This window comes from Salminus brasiliensis, chromosome 6 (assembly GCF_030463535.1).
Source record: "Salminus brasiliensis chromosome 6, fSalBra1.hap2, whole genome shotgun sequence".
Lineage (NCBI taxonomy): Eukaryota > Metazoa > Chordata > Actinopteri > Characiformes > Bryconidae > Salminus > Salminus brasiliensis.
Window position 1 is genome coordinate 46,308,513 of NC_132883.1, and position 17,174 is coordinate 46,325,686.

Sequence of the window (17,174 nt, forward strand, 5' to 3'; positions counted from 1 at the left end):
GACAGACTGTGTTCAGCTGGGAGTGGTTGGGATTAGCAGTGTTCTGTTTGGATTAGCAGTGTTTGGTTGGGGTTGGCTGGGATTAGCAGTGTTCAGTTTGGATTAGCAGTGTTTGGTTGGGGTTGGCTGGGATTAGCAGTGTTCAGTTGAGATTGTTTGTGATTAGCAGTGTTCAGTTGAGATTGTTTGTGATTAGCAGTGTTCAGTTGAGATTGTTTGTGATTAGCAGTGTTCAATTGAGATTGTTTGGGATTAGCAGTGTTCGGTTGAGATTGTTTGGGATTAGCAGTGTTCGGTTGGGATTGTTTGGGATTAGCAGTGTTCGGTTGGGATTGGCTGGGATTAGCAGTGTTCGGTTGGGATTAGCAGTGTTCGGTTGGGATTGGCTGCGATTAGCAGTGTTCGGTTGGGATCGGCTGGGATTAGCAGTGTTGGTTGGTATAGCCTGGGATTAGCAGTGATCGGTTGGGATTGGCTGGGATTAGCAGTGATCGGTTGGGATTGGCTGGGTTTAGCAGTGTTCAGTTGGGATTATGTGGGTTTACCATAAACAGTCAGAGAGAAATCTTTCTGTGTTTGCCCTTCGCTGTTCTCGGCCACACAGGTATAGGTTCCAGCGTACGATGGCTCCAGAGGGCCCAACTCCAGAACATTACCCTGCCCACTGCTGCCTGCATGCACACACACACACACACACACACACACACACACACACACACACACACTAATTTATTTATTTAGGATTTTCACAGCGAATGTTGTCACAAGGCAGTTTTACAGAGATCCGGGTCCAAGCATCTTGAGCAGCTAGTGGCGATAGTGGCAAGGAAAAACTCCCTCGGGTCGAGAGGAAAAAACCTTGAGAGGAACCAGGACTCAAAAGGGGAACCTGTCCTCCTCAGCTCGACAAAAGAGTGCAGAATAAAAATCAAAACAGGAATAAAAACAACAATAAAACAAAAGTGAATAGAAAAATGGTAAATGTGGCATCAAGCCGTACAAGAAGAAAACATGAGTGGGATGACAGTCATGTAGATAAACATTCAGAGGCAGAGTCCTGCAGTGAGGTGAGGATGAATGAATGTTAGGCCCAACAGCAGGACAGTAGGCAGCAGGGTAGTGGAGAGCCAGATCTGGCGGTACCAGGATGGAACAGTTGAAACTGGGCATCTCAAAGCTACAACACACAGTACACCCACAAACACTTCGATGCCTGTCTGTGCAGTGGAGATTTACTGACCAATAGCCGAGCCGTCCTTCAGCCAGCTGACCGTGGGCGCTGGAACCCCAGTGGTGTCACATACCAGTCGGACCTTCGAGCCCAAAGTGTGCGTGACGGTCTCATGTAGAGGTCCTTCTATTACCGGAGGAACTGAGACACAGCACACAGTTACACACAGTAAAGAGCCAATCAGTCTTCTTCTGTTTGAAAAGCTATCAGACCAGCATGATAATCACCCTGAACGGTCAATCTGAAGGTGCGCTCCAACTGCCCAGCAGGATTCGACACTCTGCAGGTATAAATCCCACCATCGGCCACCTGCAGACCACAACATCAGCCCATAGAAGAACACAGCTCCTCCTACAGGAATACTACTGAACTACTGAATTCAGATGAGCTCACCTGTGAGAAGAAACTCGATGAAAACCGAGGAAACTCACCTGAACTTGTGTGATCTTCAGCTGCTGCTTGTTGACCTGAAGTCCACTCTCAGCAGCCAGTTGCTGCCCATTATGGTACCATGTAATCTCAGGTTTAGGGACCCCTTGTGCCTCACAGTTCAGAGTGACTGCTGACCCCAGCTGAGGGGTCATCACCTCTGACCCTGAGTCAGAGAGCACGGTGGGCGGGACTACAGCAGACAGCAGGTATAGTCAATAATCAACAAGCCACAAAAAGACAAACGAAGCCAATGCACACAAACGAACTAGCTTATTATCAACTGACCTTCTTTAGAACATCACTTTTTACTCAAACATAGAACATCATTAATAAGGAAGTAATCAGACAAAAGGTTAACAGGGCTTTGCTGACCATAGACATTCAGAAGGATGCTCTTCTGGTCCTGTCCAGCAGAGTTGGTTGCCGTGCAGACGTATTGACCAGCATCCTTCTGCTGAACCCTGGACAACTGCAGCATCTGACCACCTGTAGAACGAAGGAAAAGAGACTGCAGATTTTTCCTAAAGAATCAAACCCGGACTGAGATTCATTTGCACTGTTTCTTACCCGGTGGGATGTGAACACTTTGGCTAAACTGCAGCACCTGGCCGTCTCGAGTCCAGGTGATTTCCGCAGTTGGGTATGCTTGCAATTCACACAACAGAGAGACCACGTGACCCTCCACAACACTCACTTCCTCTTCTTTCTCACCCCAAATCCTTGGCGGGACTAACAGGCAAGGGAACACAGCAAATATGCTTATCTTCATCTAACAGAACACAGAACATCTACCTCTGTTTACACAGGAGCACATGTCCTCACACACTTCATCACACACTTCATTTCATACACTTCACCCTCAACAGTCCCAGATTTGTCTGGATTATAAATGACAGGTTTGTTCCAGACAGTGTTTTTATTACAAACCCATCGCCTCCAAAATAATGATAAAAATCAAGATTCATATTCAGCAGACCTTAAAAAAAACGAATACTGCTAGCACTTAATAATAATGCCTTTTTTCTAGCTGCTCTCCCATATAGCATCACTCCAGTCTCAGACACTGAACAGCTCTGTAGCTCCTTCAGAGTACTGGTTGTCCATTCAATGGTTTTCTTCTCCTTCCTGTTTTGAGTTCTGAGGGAGGGTGCTGGGTGGTACAATGCAGTGTCCAGATTCTCACATATGATCCAGCAGAGCTCACTGTGAGATCCCAACACTTGGATATGACTCTGTTGAGTCTTTAATCTAGAAAAGGTAAGCTGTTTTACTGATTCACAGGTAAAACTGACTGTAATCCAGCTGTTATCTAGTGTTCTCATTAGGGTGATATCTTTCATCTCTGTCTGCTTCAAGCTTCCCCAGCGCAGGGCGTCATTTGTAGTCCAGACAACAGTCTGATGATTGTTAAAAGAGCTGGATACATGTGCACTGTAGCTGAAAATATATAAAACAGTCTTTTACCTTGAACTGACAGACTGTAGAGCTTCTGCACTGCTCCAACCTTATTCTCCGCCACACACAAATAACCAGCCATGTCTGACACTTGCACGTCCACAATCTAACAACAGCAATCACAAGCATGTGTGAGAGAGATTCCACATAAAACACACAGCAACAAGAATAAAGTGGCCTAGATTCTAAAACCAGTGGGTAAGGAAATGTGGCAAAGCAGATGCTGAGAAACACTGCTGCTGTCTTTTAACACAGGCTAGTTTTTTTTTTTTACTGCTGACAGATCATCACCTCCAGCACTCTGCCGTTCTCTCTGATTTGGTGGCGTGTGTTGCTGTGGAGGGGTAGACCATCCATGCGCCACGACACAGATGGGGGGGGCTTTCCCCTGGCATCACAGCTCAGAATTACAGTAGAGTTCTCCACAGCAGAGACCTCCTCCATCAACTCCTCCGACTGCTCAGGTATCTCAGGAGGAACTGCATCAGAAAAAAGGGCCAACTTCACGACTGAACAGCTACAAAATATCTCAACATCTCAGGAGTGTGGGCGTGTCCTGCCTACCAAGCACTTGCAGTTCAAAGTGCATCTGGTCTTCTCCTGCTTCATTTACAGCCTGACACGTGTACTTCCCACCATCCTCTAGCTGAACACGGGGGATCTGCAGAACCTGTCCTCCTTAAAAAAAAAAAAAGTTACACAGTTTTAAGGTAGCAGGTCAAGTAAAAGTTTTCTAAATGATCTCCTGTGAAGAAGACGTGGTTCTCCACGTGACCTTTTATGGGCTGGTATAGACCGTGATGGTAAGGTGTGAACAGGGAGCTTTCATCTTCCTAAGGCTTCATAAGGACTTTGCAGGACATTAAAATTCCCACTTTTTCTAATGTTGTTCACCTGCTAGAAGCACAGCTCCATCAGCGCTGCCCAGCTGTCGGCCATTGCGGTACCAGCGAAGGCGGGGTGGCGGGATGGCGTTACTTTCACATGACAGACTGACAGGGTGTCCAAAAAACACCTCTAGTTTCTCAGTGTCTTCTGCCTGTCCTCCTCTCCACTCTTCTTTCTCATCTCTCTCCCCGCGCCCCCATCCGGAGGCGTTGTAATTCGTCCGATGGAAGAGTGGCGGAACTGAGAGAAGAATATGTGAATGAACACAGAGCAGCTGGTGCTTCTGAATGAAGGAACGTTAGAGCAGTGAAGCGGATGTAGCTGATGTTTACCCTGAACGGTGATGTGGAAGTCCCTCTTGTCTTCGCCAGCTGAGTTAGAAACTACACAGGTGTAACGGCCTTTGTCAGCCAGAGACACCTTTTCAATCCGGAGCAGGTGGTCAGCAGCAGAGGAAACTTCCAACACCTACGGAACCCACAGCAAGCGGTCAGCAATCGGATCTCTCTCTCACACACACATGGCCGGCCCAAGCCTTTATGGGGCCCTAAGCAGATTTTCATTTACATTAATATAAAAATTGCTTTTACCTGTGCAATACCATGTCATATTATTTAATGTTATTTTAAAAATATATTAATATATAAATATATTTATCTTCATGACATCTTGGTGCTCTTTGGGGCCCCCTGGTAGCGTTGGGGACCTAAGTGGTCGTGTAAGTCAAGTATGCTTTGCACACAGACACACATGCAAATGCAGTATACAGGAAGCGACATACCTGTCCATCTTTAAACCACTGTGTGGTGGGTTCTGGGAATCCTTTGGCCAGGCAGGACAAAGTTAACGTCTCATTGATTCGTACTTTATGCTCTCTGTTACCAAAACTCAGAGATGTTGATGCTCCTTCAATCTGTGGAGGAACTGAGCAGATGATACTTAAGTTGTTTTTTTTTACCAAGCCTGAACCTCGGATCGGATGCTTTAAAATAAATCTGTCACACTGTCTTACCCAGAATGCTGAGAGTGTAATGTAAGAGTGCTGTCCCTGCAGGATTGGAGGCCCTACAGGTATAAATTCCAGCGTCCTCACTGCTCACCGCCTCGACTCGCAACATGTGTCCCCCCTGTGTGTATGTGAATTGGGAACTGGACACAACTGGCCTGCTGTCTTTCAGCCAGGTTATGCTGGGGTCAGGATTACCCTCAGCTTCACACAGGAGAACAGTGGGAGAGCCCAAAACTGCAGTCACCTCTGAGCTCTCACTGGACCTGTGGATGGTGGGTGGCACTAGGAAGATACATGAAAAAAGACTCCTCAGTTCCTCTGACTTCAAGAACTGATATTACTGGATTGAAGTGGCTTCACTGGTTTCAGTTAGTTATTCACATTTTATGCTCACAGTGTAATGTAGTGTTACAGTTGTGGCAGTAATGAAGCGGCATTACGGTAATGAAGCAGTGTTACGGTAATGAAGCAGTGTTACAATAATGAAGCAGTGTTACAGTAGTGGCAGTAATGAAGCAGTGTTACAGTAATGAAGCAGTGTTATGGCAGTGGCAGTAATGATGCAGTGTTACAGTAATTAAGCAGTGTTATGATAGTGGCAGTAATGAAGCAGTGTTATGATAGTGGCAGTAATGAAGCAGTGTTACGGTAATGAAGCAGTGTTATAGTAATGGCAGTAATGAAGCAGTGTTTACGGTAATGAAGCAGTGTTATAGTAGTGGCAGTAATGAAGCAGTGTTATGGTACTGAAGCAGTGTTATGGTAGAGGCAGTAATGAAGCAGTGTTACGGTAATGAAGCAGTGTTATGGTAGAAGCAGTAATGAAGCAGTGTTACGGTAATGAAGCAGTGTTATGGTAGTGGCAGTAATGAAGCAGTGTTTTATGGTAATGAAGCAGTGTTACGGTAGTGGCAGTAATGAAGCAGTGTTACAGTAATGAAGCAGTGTTATTGTACTGAAGCAGTGTTATGGTAGCGGCAGTATTGAAGCAGTGTTACTGTATTTACCTTGGACAGAGAGCCTAAACTGCCGTGAGTGTCTTCCTGCGCTGTTTTTGGCTGAACACTCAAACACACCCTGATCCCTCAGCCTCACCGACCTCAGCTTCAAAACCTGACTCTGGTCAGCAAACTCCACATTAACATCTCCATTATTAGACAAGACTCTGGAGAGAGACACACAGAGAGAGGTATTGTGTGAGAGAAAGTGTGAGAGGAGTTCAAATTTAAATGAGCAATTATCTGTGTTGACATGATTAGCTACTGTGTGTGTGTGTGTGTGTGTGTGTGTGTGTGTGTGATTACAACTTACTCTCCATCATGACTCCACTCCACAGTTGGTGTTGGATGACCGGTAACCCGACACTCCATCTCCACTTGCTGACCTAATAACACACTCAGCTCCTGCAGTCTGGGCACACCAGAAATCATGGGAGGAGCTACAAATACACACACACACACACACACACACACACACATGCAGCCAATAAATGAGTCGATCAAGTAAAATACGAGCAACAAATAAACACATTAAACTGGTAAAATCACTATGTTTAACTAAGTTTACATGTTCTAAACGTTAGAAAGCCCCTCATTTCTTCCTGAGAGCAAAGCTAAACTGTGACGTATTTGAGATGCTTTACCTAAACTATTTCATCGTTGATAAGTGAAGAGTTTTAAACTTATTAACAACGTTAACAAGGTTTCAGCTACATGTGTAAAATCTCTTCACTCTGGAATTAATCTAAAATTCTGAGGTTCTTCTTTACCTTCCACAATTACAGAGTACATCTTGCTGGCCTGTCCGGCAGAGCTGTGGGCAGTGCAGGAGAACAGGCCAGCATGTTGATTCTGAACCTGAGAAATCTTCAGCAGGCGGTTTCCGTTGTGAAGAGACACTCCAGAGAATTCCTGCAACTGCAGAACAATCAATTAATCAGTCAGATCCATCAGTACTGACTCTTCTCACCATGAGGGATATCTGAGTCTGAGCGAGTTTCCAGTGGATCACGTGACCCCACCTGCACTCGGTTTCTGATCATGACTGGAATCAGTGAGTATTCAGCTGGTGATCTTAAAGAACACACGTAGTCAAACAGCAACCAGTGATGGATGAGCCTGTGGCTGGCAACAGCTGGTGGATCAGGAAGTGAAGCTGGGTGAAGTTATTCAAGCAAACAGATGGACCACAGCCCAGCATATCCCATCCCACACACCTAGAAGAATCTCATCTGATTTCCACACACCCAGGCTAATCTAGTGTACAGGAGGGCATACCACAATACATCCCTGGAAAAGGAGCATCAAGTCTGGACTACTGCGACCAGTGTGTGCTACACTGACCAGTGGTCTGGTCACCTGCATTAGAAATCTGCTGAGCTCTTTTCTCTTTCTGTCAAAATGTAACAAAACATTCTGTCTAATAAACTAGCTACTCAGTGTTTATGGAGAAGATCACATGGATTTCGGTTGCTTATCTCAATCGTTTCAGCTTTAACTACCTTTGTTTCGAAGCGAAATGAAGTAATGAAGCTAACAATTATCACAAAAATGACCAATTAAAAATGATGAGCCAAACTTACAGCTCTGCCATCTTTAGTCCATGTGATGGAGGGGGTGGGGACGCCATGTGCATCACAGCTGAGGGTCATTTGGTGTTTGACGGTCACTGTGAGGTTGGTGACAATGTCCCCCCAAATTTCTGGAGGAACTGGACAGGAGGAGGACAAACATCAGCATCAGCACAGTCCCTCTTCACTCTGTAAAGCCCTTCCCCACAAAGCTCAATGTTTACACCAAACTTTTTTCTGCTGATTTTGTTGGTGTTCGGGTTCTGAGTCCAATAAGAAGCTTCAGGCGTTCTGTGTGAATCTCACCGTTTACTTTCACTCGAGTTTTCCTCTCCGCAGAACCCGCCTCATTCACAGCTACACACTTGTAGTCTCCACTTTGGCTGGCAGATGCTGAGCCAATCAGCAGAGAGCCATTCTGAACCTGAGACATGCCGTGCTCTGCTTGATCCATCAGGATCTCCAGACCATTTTTAAACCAGCGCACGCTGGGAGGAGGAGAACCTGTTGGAGGAGATCGTTCACAAACAAAGACAAATCCATCAGTTTCTGACTGCGCTGAGAGGCAACAGTGAGTGTTATAAACAGTGAGTGTAGTAACAGTGTAATAAGTGAGTGTAGTAAACAGTGTAATAAGTGAGTGTAGTAAACAGTAAGTGTAGTAACAGTGTAATAAGTGAGTGTAGTAAACAGTGTAATAAGTGGGTGTAGTAAACAGTGTAATAAGTGGGTGTAGTAAACAGTGAGTGTAGTAACAGTGTAATAAGTCAGTGTAAAACAGTGTAATAAGTGAGTGTAGTAAACAGTGAGTGTAGTAACAGTGTAATAAGTGAGTGTAGTAAACAGTGAGTGTAGTAACAGTGTAATAAGTGAGTGTAGTAAACAGTGAGTGTAGTAACAGTGTAATAAGTGAGTGTAGTAAACAGTGTAATAAGTGGGTGTAGTAAACAGTGTAATAAGTGGGTGTAGTAAACAGTAATAGGTGGGTGTAGTAAACAGTGAGTGTAGTAACAGTGTAATAAGTGAGTGTAGTAAACAGTGAGTAGTAAACTGTGTAATAAGTGAGTGTAAAACAGTGTAATAAGTGAGTGTAAAACAGTGTAATAAGTGAGTGCAGTAAACAGTGAGTGTAGTAAACAGTGTAAAAAGTGAGTAGTAAACAGTGAGTGTAGTAACAGTGTAATAAGTGAGTGTAGTAAACAGTGTAATATGTGAGTGTAGTAAACAGTGTAATAAGTGGGTGTAGTAAACAGTGAGTGTAGTAACAGTGTAATAAGTGAGTGTAGTAAACAGTGAGTGTAGTAACAGTGTAGTAAGTGAGTGTAGTAAACAGTGTAATAAGTGAGTGTAGTAAACAGTGAGTGTAGTAACAGTGTAATAAGTGAGTGTAGTAAACAGTGAGTGTAGTAACAGTGTAATAAGTGAGTGTAGTAAACAGTGTAATAAGTGGGTGTAGTAAACAGTGTAATAAGTGGGTGTAGTAAACAATGAGTGTAGTAACAGTGTAATAAGTGAGTGTAGTAAACAGTGAGTGTAGTAAACAGTGAGTGTAGTAACAGTGTAATAAGTGAGTGTAGTAAACAGTGTAATAAGTGAGTGTAGTAAACAGTGAGTGTAGTAAACAGTGTAATAAGTGAGTGTAGTAAACAGTGAGTGTGGTAAACAGTGTAATAAGTGAGTGTAGTAAACAGTGAGTGTGGTAAACAGTGTAATAACAGTGAGTGTGGTAACAGTGTAATAAGTGAGTGTAATAAACAGTGAATGTAGTAACAGTGTAATAAGGGAGTGTAATTAAAAATGAATGTAGTAACAGTGTAATAAGGGAGTGTAATAAACAGTGAATGTAGTAACAGTGAAAAGTGGGTGCAGTAAACAGTGAGTGTAGTAACAGTGAGTGTAGTAACAGTGTAATAAGTGAGTGTAATAAACAGTGAGTGTAATAACAGTGAGTGTAGTAACAGTGAATGTAGTAACAGTGAGTGTAATAACAGTGAGTGTAATAACAGTGAGTGTAATAACAGTGAATGTAGTAACAGTGAGTGTAATAACAGTGAGTGTAATAAACAGTGAGTGTAATAACAAGGAGTGTAATAAACAGTGAGTGTAATAACAAGGAGTGTAATAAACAGTGAGTGTAATAAACAGTGAGTGTAATAAACAGTGAGTGTAATAAACAGTGAGTGTAGTAACAGTGAGTGTAGTAACAGTGTACTAAACAGTCAGTGTAATAAACAGTGATGTAATAACCCGTAAGTGTAATAACAGTATAATAACCAGTCAGCGTACTAAACAGTCATTTATTTGGATTTAGAGGTCAAAGGGCAGAGGATGAACATTTTCCCAGCAGACTTCAGGGCTTTTAGTGTCTAGTGCGAGAGCAGAGAGGGGATTACTGAGGGTCAGACTCTCCTCTCTGAGACTGATCAATGATTCTGATTCTGTTCACTGAATCTTTCAGATGAAGAAGCTCAGATTCATATTTTTATTAATCCAGTTTTTGCACTTTTCACAGTCTCACCTTCTACTGGACAGGGGATGACCACTCTGCTGTTAGCCACTGTCTCAATGACCAAATCTCCACTAGCCTTAAAGAACGGTGCCTCTGCAACCACACACACACACACACACACACACACACACACACACACAGGGTATGGTGTCATAGAGAAACACTGATAACAGAACAGGAAAAACTGTAATTAAAGAGTGAATTTAAAACAATTTAAGGTGTGTGTGGGTGGGGGGGTTACCCAAGATGTGCAGGTGTGTGTGTATCGTGTCCTCTCCTGCGATGTTCTTGGCCACACAGCTGTATGTGCCACTGTCAGAGTGCTGGACAGTTGGGATGATGAAGGTTCTCTCACTACCGATGGGGAGGCCATCATGGAACCAGGTCAGCTGAGGAGGGGGTTCACCCTGGACTGAACACTGCAGCACCACCGCCTGGCCAATCACAGCCTTCAGAGTGCTTGGCACAGCCTGGATCTTCGGCTTTGCTAAAAAAAACATATAAAAGAGAAAATAGGAAATATTTTAATTCATCCGGAACTTTTCTCTCTATTTATCAGAACAACATTTACGTATTTAAATCATATCTAATATGTTTTCATCTTTATCAAATATGTTTATATAATTGATAAATATGTCTAAATGTTTATATATGTTATATCTGTGAACCCAGATTGATGTTTATTTATTTCTAACAGATATTTGAATTACCTATCAGTACTGTATTCTTCACGATCTTTGACGGGGGGGGGGGGATTAGGGTTAGGGTTTTACCATGAACATGTAAACTGTAGGTGAGTGAGATGTTTCCTGCTGGATTAGAAGCTGAGCAGGTGTAAAGTTTACTGTCCATCAGCTGGACCTCTGTAATCTTCAGCGAACCTGTGGGAAGGACAGCAAACCTGCAGACAAAGAGGTCAAAGGTGAGAAGAGATGATGATCAATTAGAAGTGATACCTAGGATTAGGGTCATTTGTGTAAATGACTAATATCTTTCCAAACTGTTACAATTATTGTGGTCATTTCTGGCTCTTTAGTGCCCCCTACGTTTACTATTACAAGTTGTTAATAATTTACCCAAAGGTTGTTGTTCTTCTCAAACAAGGTATTTTAACTTTTACTGTAGCCAATGCAGGTAACACTCATATGGAAAGGAATATGGGAAGTTAGCAACAGTCCCACCTGGTTTCCCTTCCAGAACCTGCTCTACAACAACCAATCTTAGCAAAGACCGCCCCTATTTCACACCCCCACCCCCATTTCACCCGCCCCTATTAAGTCTCACCTGTTTTTTGGCATTTTACAGAACTGATCTAGGGGGTCTAGTTACTACTGGCAATAAAGCAAGGTCATACCATACTGTGACTGGAGGGATGGGCTGTCCGTTTCTGCTCCAGGACACCACAGGGGCGGGGCTACCTTCAACTTCACATGGCAGGATGACCTCTGACCCCACCTCTGCCACCATTTTAATCATCCGCCTGTGCTCATCTACACCACGGATTCTGGGTTTAGCTGGTGAACACAAGGTTACATAGACAACAAATTCAGAACTAGATGTAATCCAGTAAATTCTAGCATAAACAGTGACCTTTACCTGACCTTCTGTAAGTCCCTCTAGATCTATCTTCTAAATTCCACATATGGAAATACTTTAATCAATGAAAATGAAAGCAGTGGTAAGTCTAAGGTAATGCAGTACAAATTCAGTAATGGAGTCTCTGTATTTACATTAAAAAGTTTAAATTGTAAGAATAATCTGGATTTAAGACTATATCATTTATTTGGATAGGACAATTTCACCTCCTGCAGATTATCTGAAATTGTCCAAATAAACTATTTGATGAAAGTTTATTTTATAAACTTAGTTTTAGGAATCTGACTGAGGTTAGGGTTAAGGTTAGGTTTTGGGTTAAATAAAGGTTTATTTACTAGATAATGTACCAAACACATAACAACAGAGTGCCACAACAGACCTCCACAACGGAGCGCTACAACAGACCTCCACAACAGACCTCCACAACAGAGCGCCACAACAGAGCGCCACAACAAAGAGCTACAGCAGACCTCCACAACAGAGCTCTACAACAGACCTCCACAACAGAGCTCTACAACAGAGCGCCACAACAGAGCGCCACAACAAAGAGCTACAGCAGACCTCCACAACAGAGCTCTACAACAGACCTCCACAACAGAGCTCTACAACAGACCTCCACAACAGAGCGCCACAACAGAGCGCCACAACAGAGCGCCACAACAGACCTCCACAACGGAGCGCCACAACGGAGCGCCACAACGGAGCGCCACAACGGAGCGCCACAACAGAGCTCTACAACAGAGCGCCACAACAGAGCACCACAACAGACCGCCACAACAGAGCTCCACAACAGAGAGCTACAGCAGACCTCCACAACAGAGCTCTACAACAGACCTCCACAACAGAGCGCCACGACAGAGCGCCACAACAGAGCGCCACAACAGAGCGCCACAACAGAGCACCACAACAGACCTCCACAACAGAGCGCCACAACAGAGAGCTACAGCAGACCTCCACGACAGAGCGCCACGACAGAGCGCCACAACAGAGCGCCACAACAGAGCACCACAACAGACCGCCACAACAGAGCTCCACAACAGAGAGCTACAGCAGACCTCCACAACAGACCGCCACGACAGAGCGCCACAACAGAGCGCCACAACAGAGCTCTACAACAGAGCTCTACAACAGAGCGCCACAACAGAGCTCCACAACAGAGCTCCACAACAGAGCTCCACAACAGAGCGCCACAACAGAGCTCTACAACAGAGCGCCACAACAAAGAGCTACAGCAGACCTCCACAACAGACCTCCACAACAGACCTCCACAACAGAGCGCCACAACAGAGCGCCACAACAGACCTCCACAACGGAGCGCCACAACAGAGCACCACAACAGACCGCCACAACAGAGCGCCACAACAGAGCGCCACAACAGAGCACCACAAAAGACTGCCACAACAGAGCTCCACAACAGAGAGCTACAGCAGACCTCCACAACAGAGCTCTACAACAGACCTCCACAACAGACCGCCACGACAGAGCGCCACAACAGAGCGCCACAACAGAGCGCCACAACAGAGCGCCACAACAGAGAGCCACAACAGAGCTCTACAACAGAGCGCCACAACAAAGAGCTACAGCAGACCTCCACAACAGAGCTCCACAACAGAGCTCCACAACAGAGCGCCACAACAGAGCGCCACAACAGAGCGCCACAACGGAGCGCCACAACAGAGCGCCACAACGGAGCGCCACAACAGAGCGCCACAACGGAGCGCCACAACAGAGCTCTACAACAGAGCGCCACAACAGAGAGCCACAACAGAGCTCTACAACAGAGCGCCACAACAAAGAGCTACAGCAGACCTCCACAACAGAGCTCCACAACAGAGCTCCACAACAGAGCGCCACAACAGAGCGCCACAACAGAGCGCCACAACGGAGCGCCACAACAGAGCGCCACAACGGAGCGCCACAACGGAGCGCCACAACAGAGAGCTACAGCAGACCTCTACAACAGAGCTCTACAACAGACCTCCACAACAGAGCGCCACAACAAAGAGCTACAACTGAGCTGTACAACAGAGCGCCACAACAGAGCGCCACAACAAAGCGCTACAACAGACCTCTACAACAGAGAGCGACAACTGAGCTGTACAACAGAGAGCGACAACAGAGAGCCACAACAGAGCGCCACAGCAGAGCGCCACAACAAAGAGCCACAACAGACCTCTACAACAGAGAGCCACAACAGAGAGCCACAACAGAGCGCCACAGCAGAGCGCCACAACAAAGAGCTACAACAGAGCGCCACAACAGAGCTCTACAACAGAGCGCCACAACAGAGCGCCACAACAGAGCTCTACAACAGAGCGCCACAACAGAGCTCTACAACAGAGCGCCACAACAAAGAGCTACAACAGACCTCCACAACAGAGCTCCACAACAGAGAACTACAACTGAGCTGTACAGTGCTTACTATTAATGCTGAGGAGAATTTCTTTGCTAGCATAGCCCACTGCGCTCCTGGCCGTGCATAAATATCGTCCTTTGTGCTCTGCAGTTGGGTTGGAAATGAAAAGGCTGCCATCATCCTGAGGCACCATGGAGCCCACTGGGAGTTGCTCCTCACCCTGAAGACAGACACACAATAAATAAACAGTGAAACACAGAGGGATGAATCCAGGGTTTTAGACCTAAAACCAAAGCTTCTCTGCTGTTAGAAAAGAAAGGAGACTGACTGATGCCTACCTTAGACCAGCTGAGGGTGGGCTTAGGGATTCCAGAAGCTTGACATGGCAGAGTAATGGGGACACCTTCACTGGCCTCAAACTGCAGAGGGCCAGCACTGATCTCAGGTGGCGCTGTGGGAGTGTAAGCTGTCTGTTAAAACTGAACACTGAGCACTAATTATCTGTCTGTGTCTGTCTAATCACTACTGTCTTATTTAGCTGATGTCTGAGTACTGAGAGTAAAAGTGCAGTGGAGTCTCACTGTGAATCTGCAAGATTACGGTTAAACTGGCCGATCCCGCCACATTCACCGCCGTGCAAACATATTTCCCACCATCCTCTAGAGTAGCTCTGTCCATGTGAAGGCTGCCATCACTCCTGGTGAAGGCTCTGCCACCTGCCTGAACCTGTGGAGTCAAACAGTTCTAATATCAGAAAACTCCACAAACAGAACCAGGTCCGTTTACACGGCCCTGATCTCACTGGTTTACAGCTCCTTACAGCTGATACCTACCTGCCTTCCATTCTGAGTCCAGATCCGTTCAGGCAGAGGAATCCCATCCAGGAGAGTACAGGGAATGTTGAGGGATTCACCTCGGACAGCTGACATCAAAGAGGACCCCTGAGCCAACACTGGTGGCGCTATGGAGCATTTCAAAGAAGAAAGAGACAATCACTAAACACTGCAGCAGAACATTTACCATTAACCTAATTCAGCAAAAGATCTGAGATGAGATTCCATAAACACACAGGCACACACACTCACCTAAACCAGTGACAGTCACCCTGGCCTGGGCCTGGATGGAACCAAACTGGTTTTTGGCTTCACACAAATAAACACCTTCATCATCCACCCAAGCACCTGCAGCCGGAGAGAACCAAGACAGAGCTCTGAACAAACTGAGCTGATTCCACAAACCTGGCTGTAGTTTTTACAGCAGTATGTTTGTGTTGAGGACTGAGGACCAGTTCTTTGCAACTGTCCACAGCTCACTGTGTTTTTCACAGACGACTTTTACTGCTACACAAGGCGCTCGCGCTGAGGGCAGATAACAGATGAGACGAGTCAGCAGAAACAGCATATGGGTTCATTTCAATAATAACAAACCCAACAGAACCCTGTTACAGTGCGGCTCTAACATCAAACTTGCCAACAGCACGACATCAACACCTCAGCATCTCCACAGAGCATGCCCAGTCTACGCACCCAGAGCAGAGCCAACACAAACTAACGTTAAACATTAGAATTTAATCAGTTTTAATCACAAATCAGTGTGACTGCTAGTAGAGATGAAGGCTAGTAAATGTTAGCTATGGCTACATTTAATGGATAGTTAAGAAAACAAACAATGTCCCTAATCTAGCTAAGCAAAAAGCCCGAGCTTCATTTATTCTCTTTATTAAAAAAATAAAAAGTACCTGCAGAAATATTCACCCTTTTAAAGTGACTGAGCTAATCCAGCAGAGCTCCAGCAGGCAGTGGTGCTGGTAGTCTCACAGTTAGTGGAATGGGGATCACCTGAATGCAGTGAATGTGTCTCTGTGATTGTAGTAAAAAGACACCTGTCTGGGAGCTCCAGTCACTGGATAATCAGAATTCCTGACTACAAAAAGAAAAACACTCCATGCAGTCAGGAGATGGAAAAAAGGACATCCATCAGTAAGAAAAGCACATGTGTAAATCTGCCTAGAGCAGACCATCCTCACACACAGAGGTACCATGCCAGGAGGAGACAATTAGAGAGAATTAGACTCACTGCTATTTCTGTATTAGTGTTTCATGAATGTGTGCCCATTAGTTATCTGTCAATACATGCTGTCTGGTGTCGGATCATGTGATTTATAAAAATTTCTAGAAGTAGGATTATCTGTCATGTTGTTGTAGTTTTTGTTGATTGCCCCCTGGTGGTTGCTGTGCAGCCCTTTAGGGTCAGGGCTCACTTTTTAAACTCACTGAGGCGCATGTACTGCTAAATCTGACTTAGAGAGAGGAACTCACTGTGGATGTGAAGGGGATGTGAGGACACAGGGTCAGACAGCTGGTTGGAAATCTGACGGCCATCCTTCCTGCGCCAGGTCAGAGCCAGAGGGAAGGATCCATGAGCGGAACACGGGAGGGTCACATTATCACCCACATTAACACTCACATCCACAGGAGACTCAGAGAAAACAGGGGCAGCTGAAGGAGAGAAAAAAAAAAAGATAATAAATGTATTTTATAAATGGCCGTTAAACATAGAATATATAGATCTACAGGAGTGGTACTCCTGTCCTGCTGTCCCGTGCTCTCCTAATCTGCTTTTGGCTTTTTCATATCACAGCTGTTCTGCTGACTCTCAGCTCATCTACACTTCCCCTGATTTAGACACTCAGGTTCCTGCTCGCCTTCTCATATGTCTGGCAGTCTATCCCTGAAGCTGAATCTCAGCCAAACCAAGCATCTATACCATGTATGCCATCACCATGATCTTCCTGTCTCCTTTGAGCACTCCTTGGTCACTTCAGACAAAACTGAAGCTTTGGTGTAGTTTTGGACAGCCAGCTGTCGGTTAAGTACAAGATGAAAGCCAGATTTCCTCCCATGTGACCTGCAATGGAAATGACTCTTTCCCTTTAGGAACACTACTTGAGAGCATGTTCTCTCTCTTCTGGCTTCCTCACTTCCATCAGGGCCTTACAACTAAACTCAGATATGGATCCAGAATGCAGCAGTGGGACCAGTCCTAATTTCCTCTGAGAGTCAAGCGACAGAGGCAATAATCAGCAGATAGCAGGTCAAATTGGGTGCAGTTGTGTAAATAATAATGATG

General features: G+C 45.2%; 1 protein-coding gene across 1 annotated transcript in view; it reads right to left on the minus strand.

Moving 5' to 3' along the window:
• hmcn2 (hemicentin 2) overlaps positions 1-17,174 on the minus strand; it is a 46,210-nt gene that overhangs the window by 19,541 nt on the left and 9,495 nt on the right. Inside the window, 28 exon segments of the mRNA XM_072682605.1 lie at positions 546-671; positions 1,241-1,372; positions 1,459-1,540; positions 1,663-1,853; positions 2,036-2,149; positions 2,231-2,392; positions 3,128-3,224; positions 3,410-3,597; positions 3,683-3,796; positions 4,013-4,246; positions 4,339-4,474; positions 4,788-4,930; positions 5,019-5,297; positions 6,023-6,180; positions 6,327-6,453; positions 6,784-6,931; positions 7,597-7,724; positions 7,891-8,088; positions 10,103-10,186; positions 10,335-10,580; positions 10,867-10,994; positions 11,448-11,607; positions 14,112-14,265; positions 14,384-14,496; positions 14,627-14,771; positions 14,879-15,006; positions 15,131-15,226; positions 16,364-16,543. Of these exon segments, the coding sequence (XP_072538706.1) occupies positions 546-671; positions 1,241-1,372; positions 1,459-1,540; positions 1,663-1,853; positions 2,036-2,149; positions 2,231-2,392; positions 3,128-3,224; positions 3,410-3,597; positions 3,683-3,796; positions 4,013-4,246; positions 4,339-4,474; positions 4,788-4,930; positions 5,019-5,297; positions 6,023-6,180; positions 6,327-6,453; positions 6,784-6,931; positions 7,597-7,724; positions 7,891-8,088; positions 10,103-10,186; positions 10,335-10,580; positions 10,867-10,994; positions 11,448-11,607; positions 14,112-14,265; positions 14,384-14,496; positions 14,627-14,771; positions 14,879-15,006; positions 15,131-15,226; positions 16,364-16,543 (4,191 nt within the window).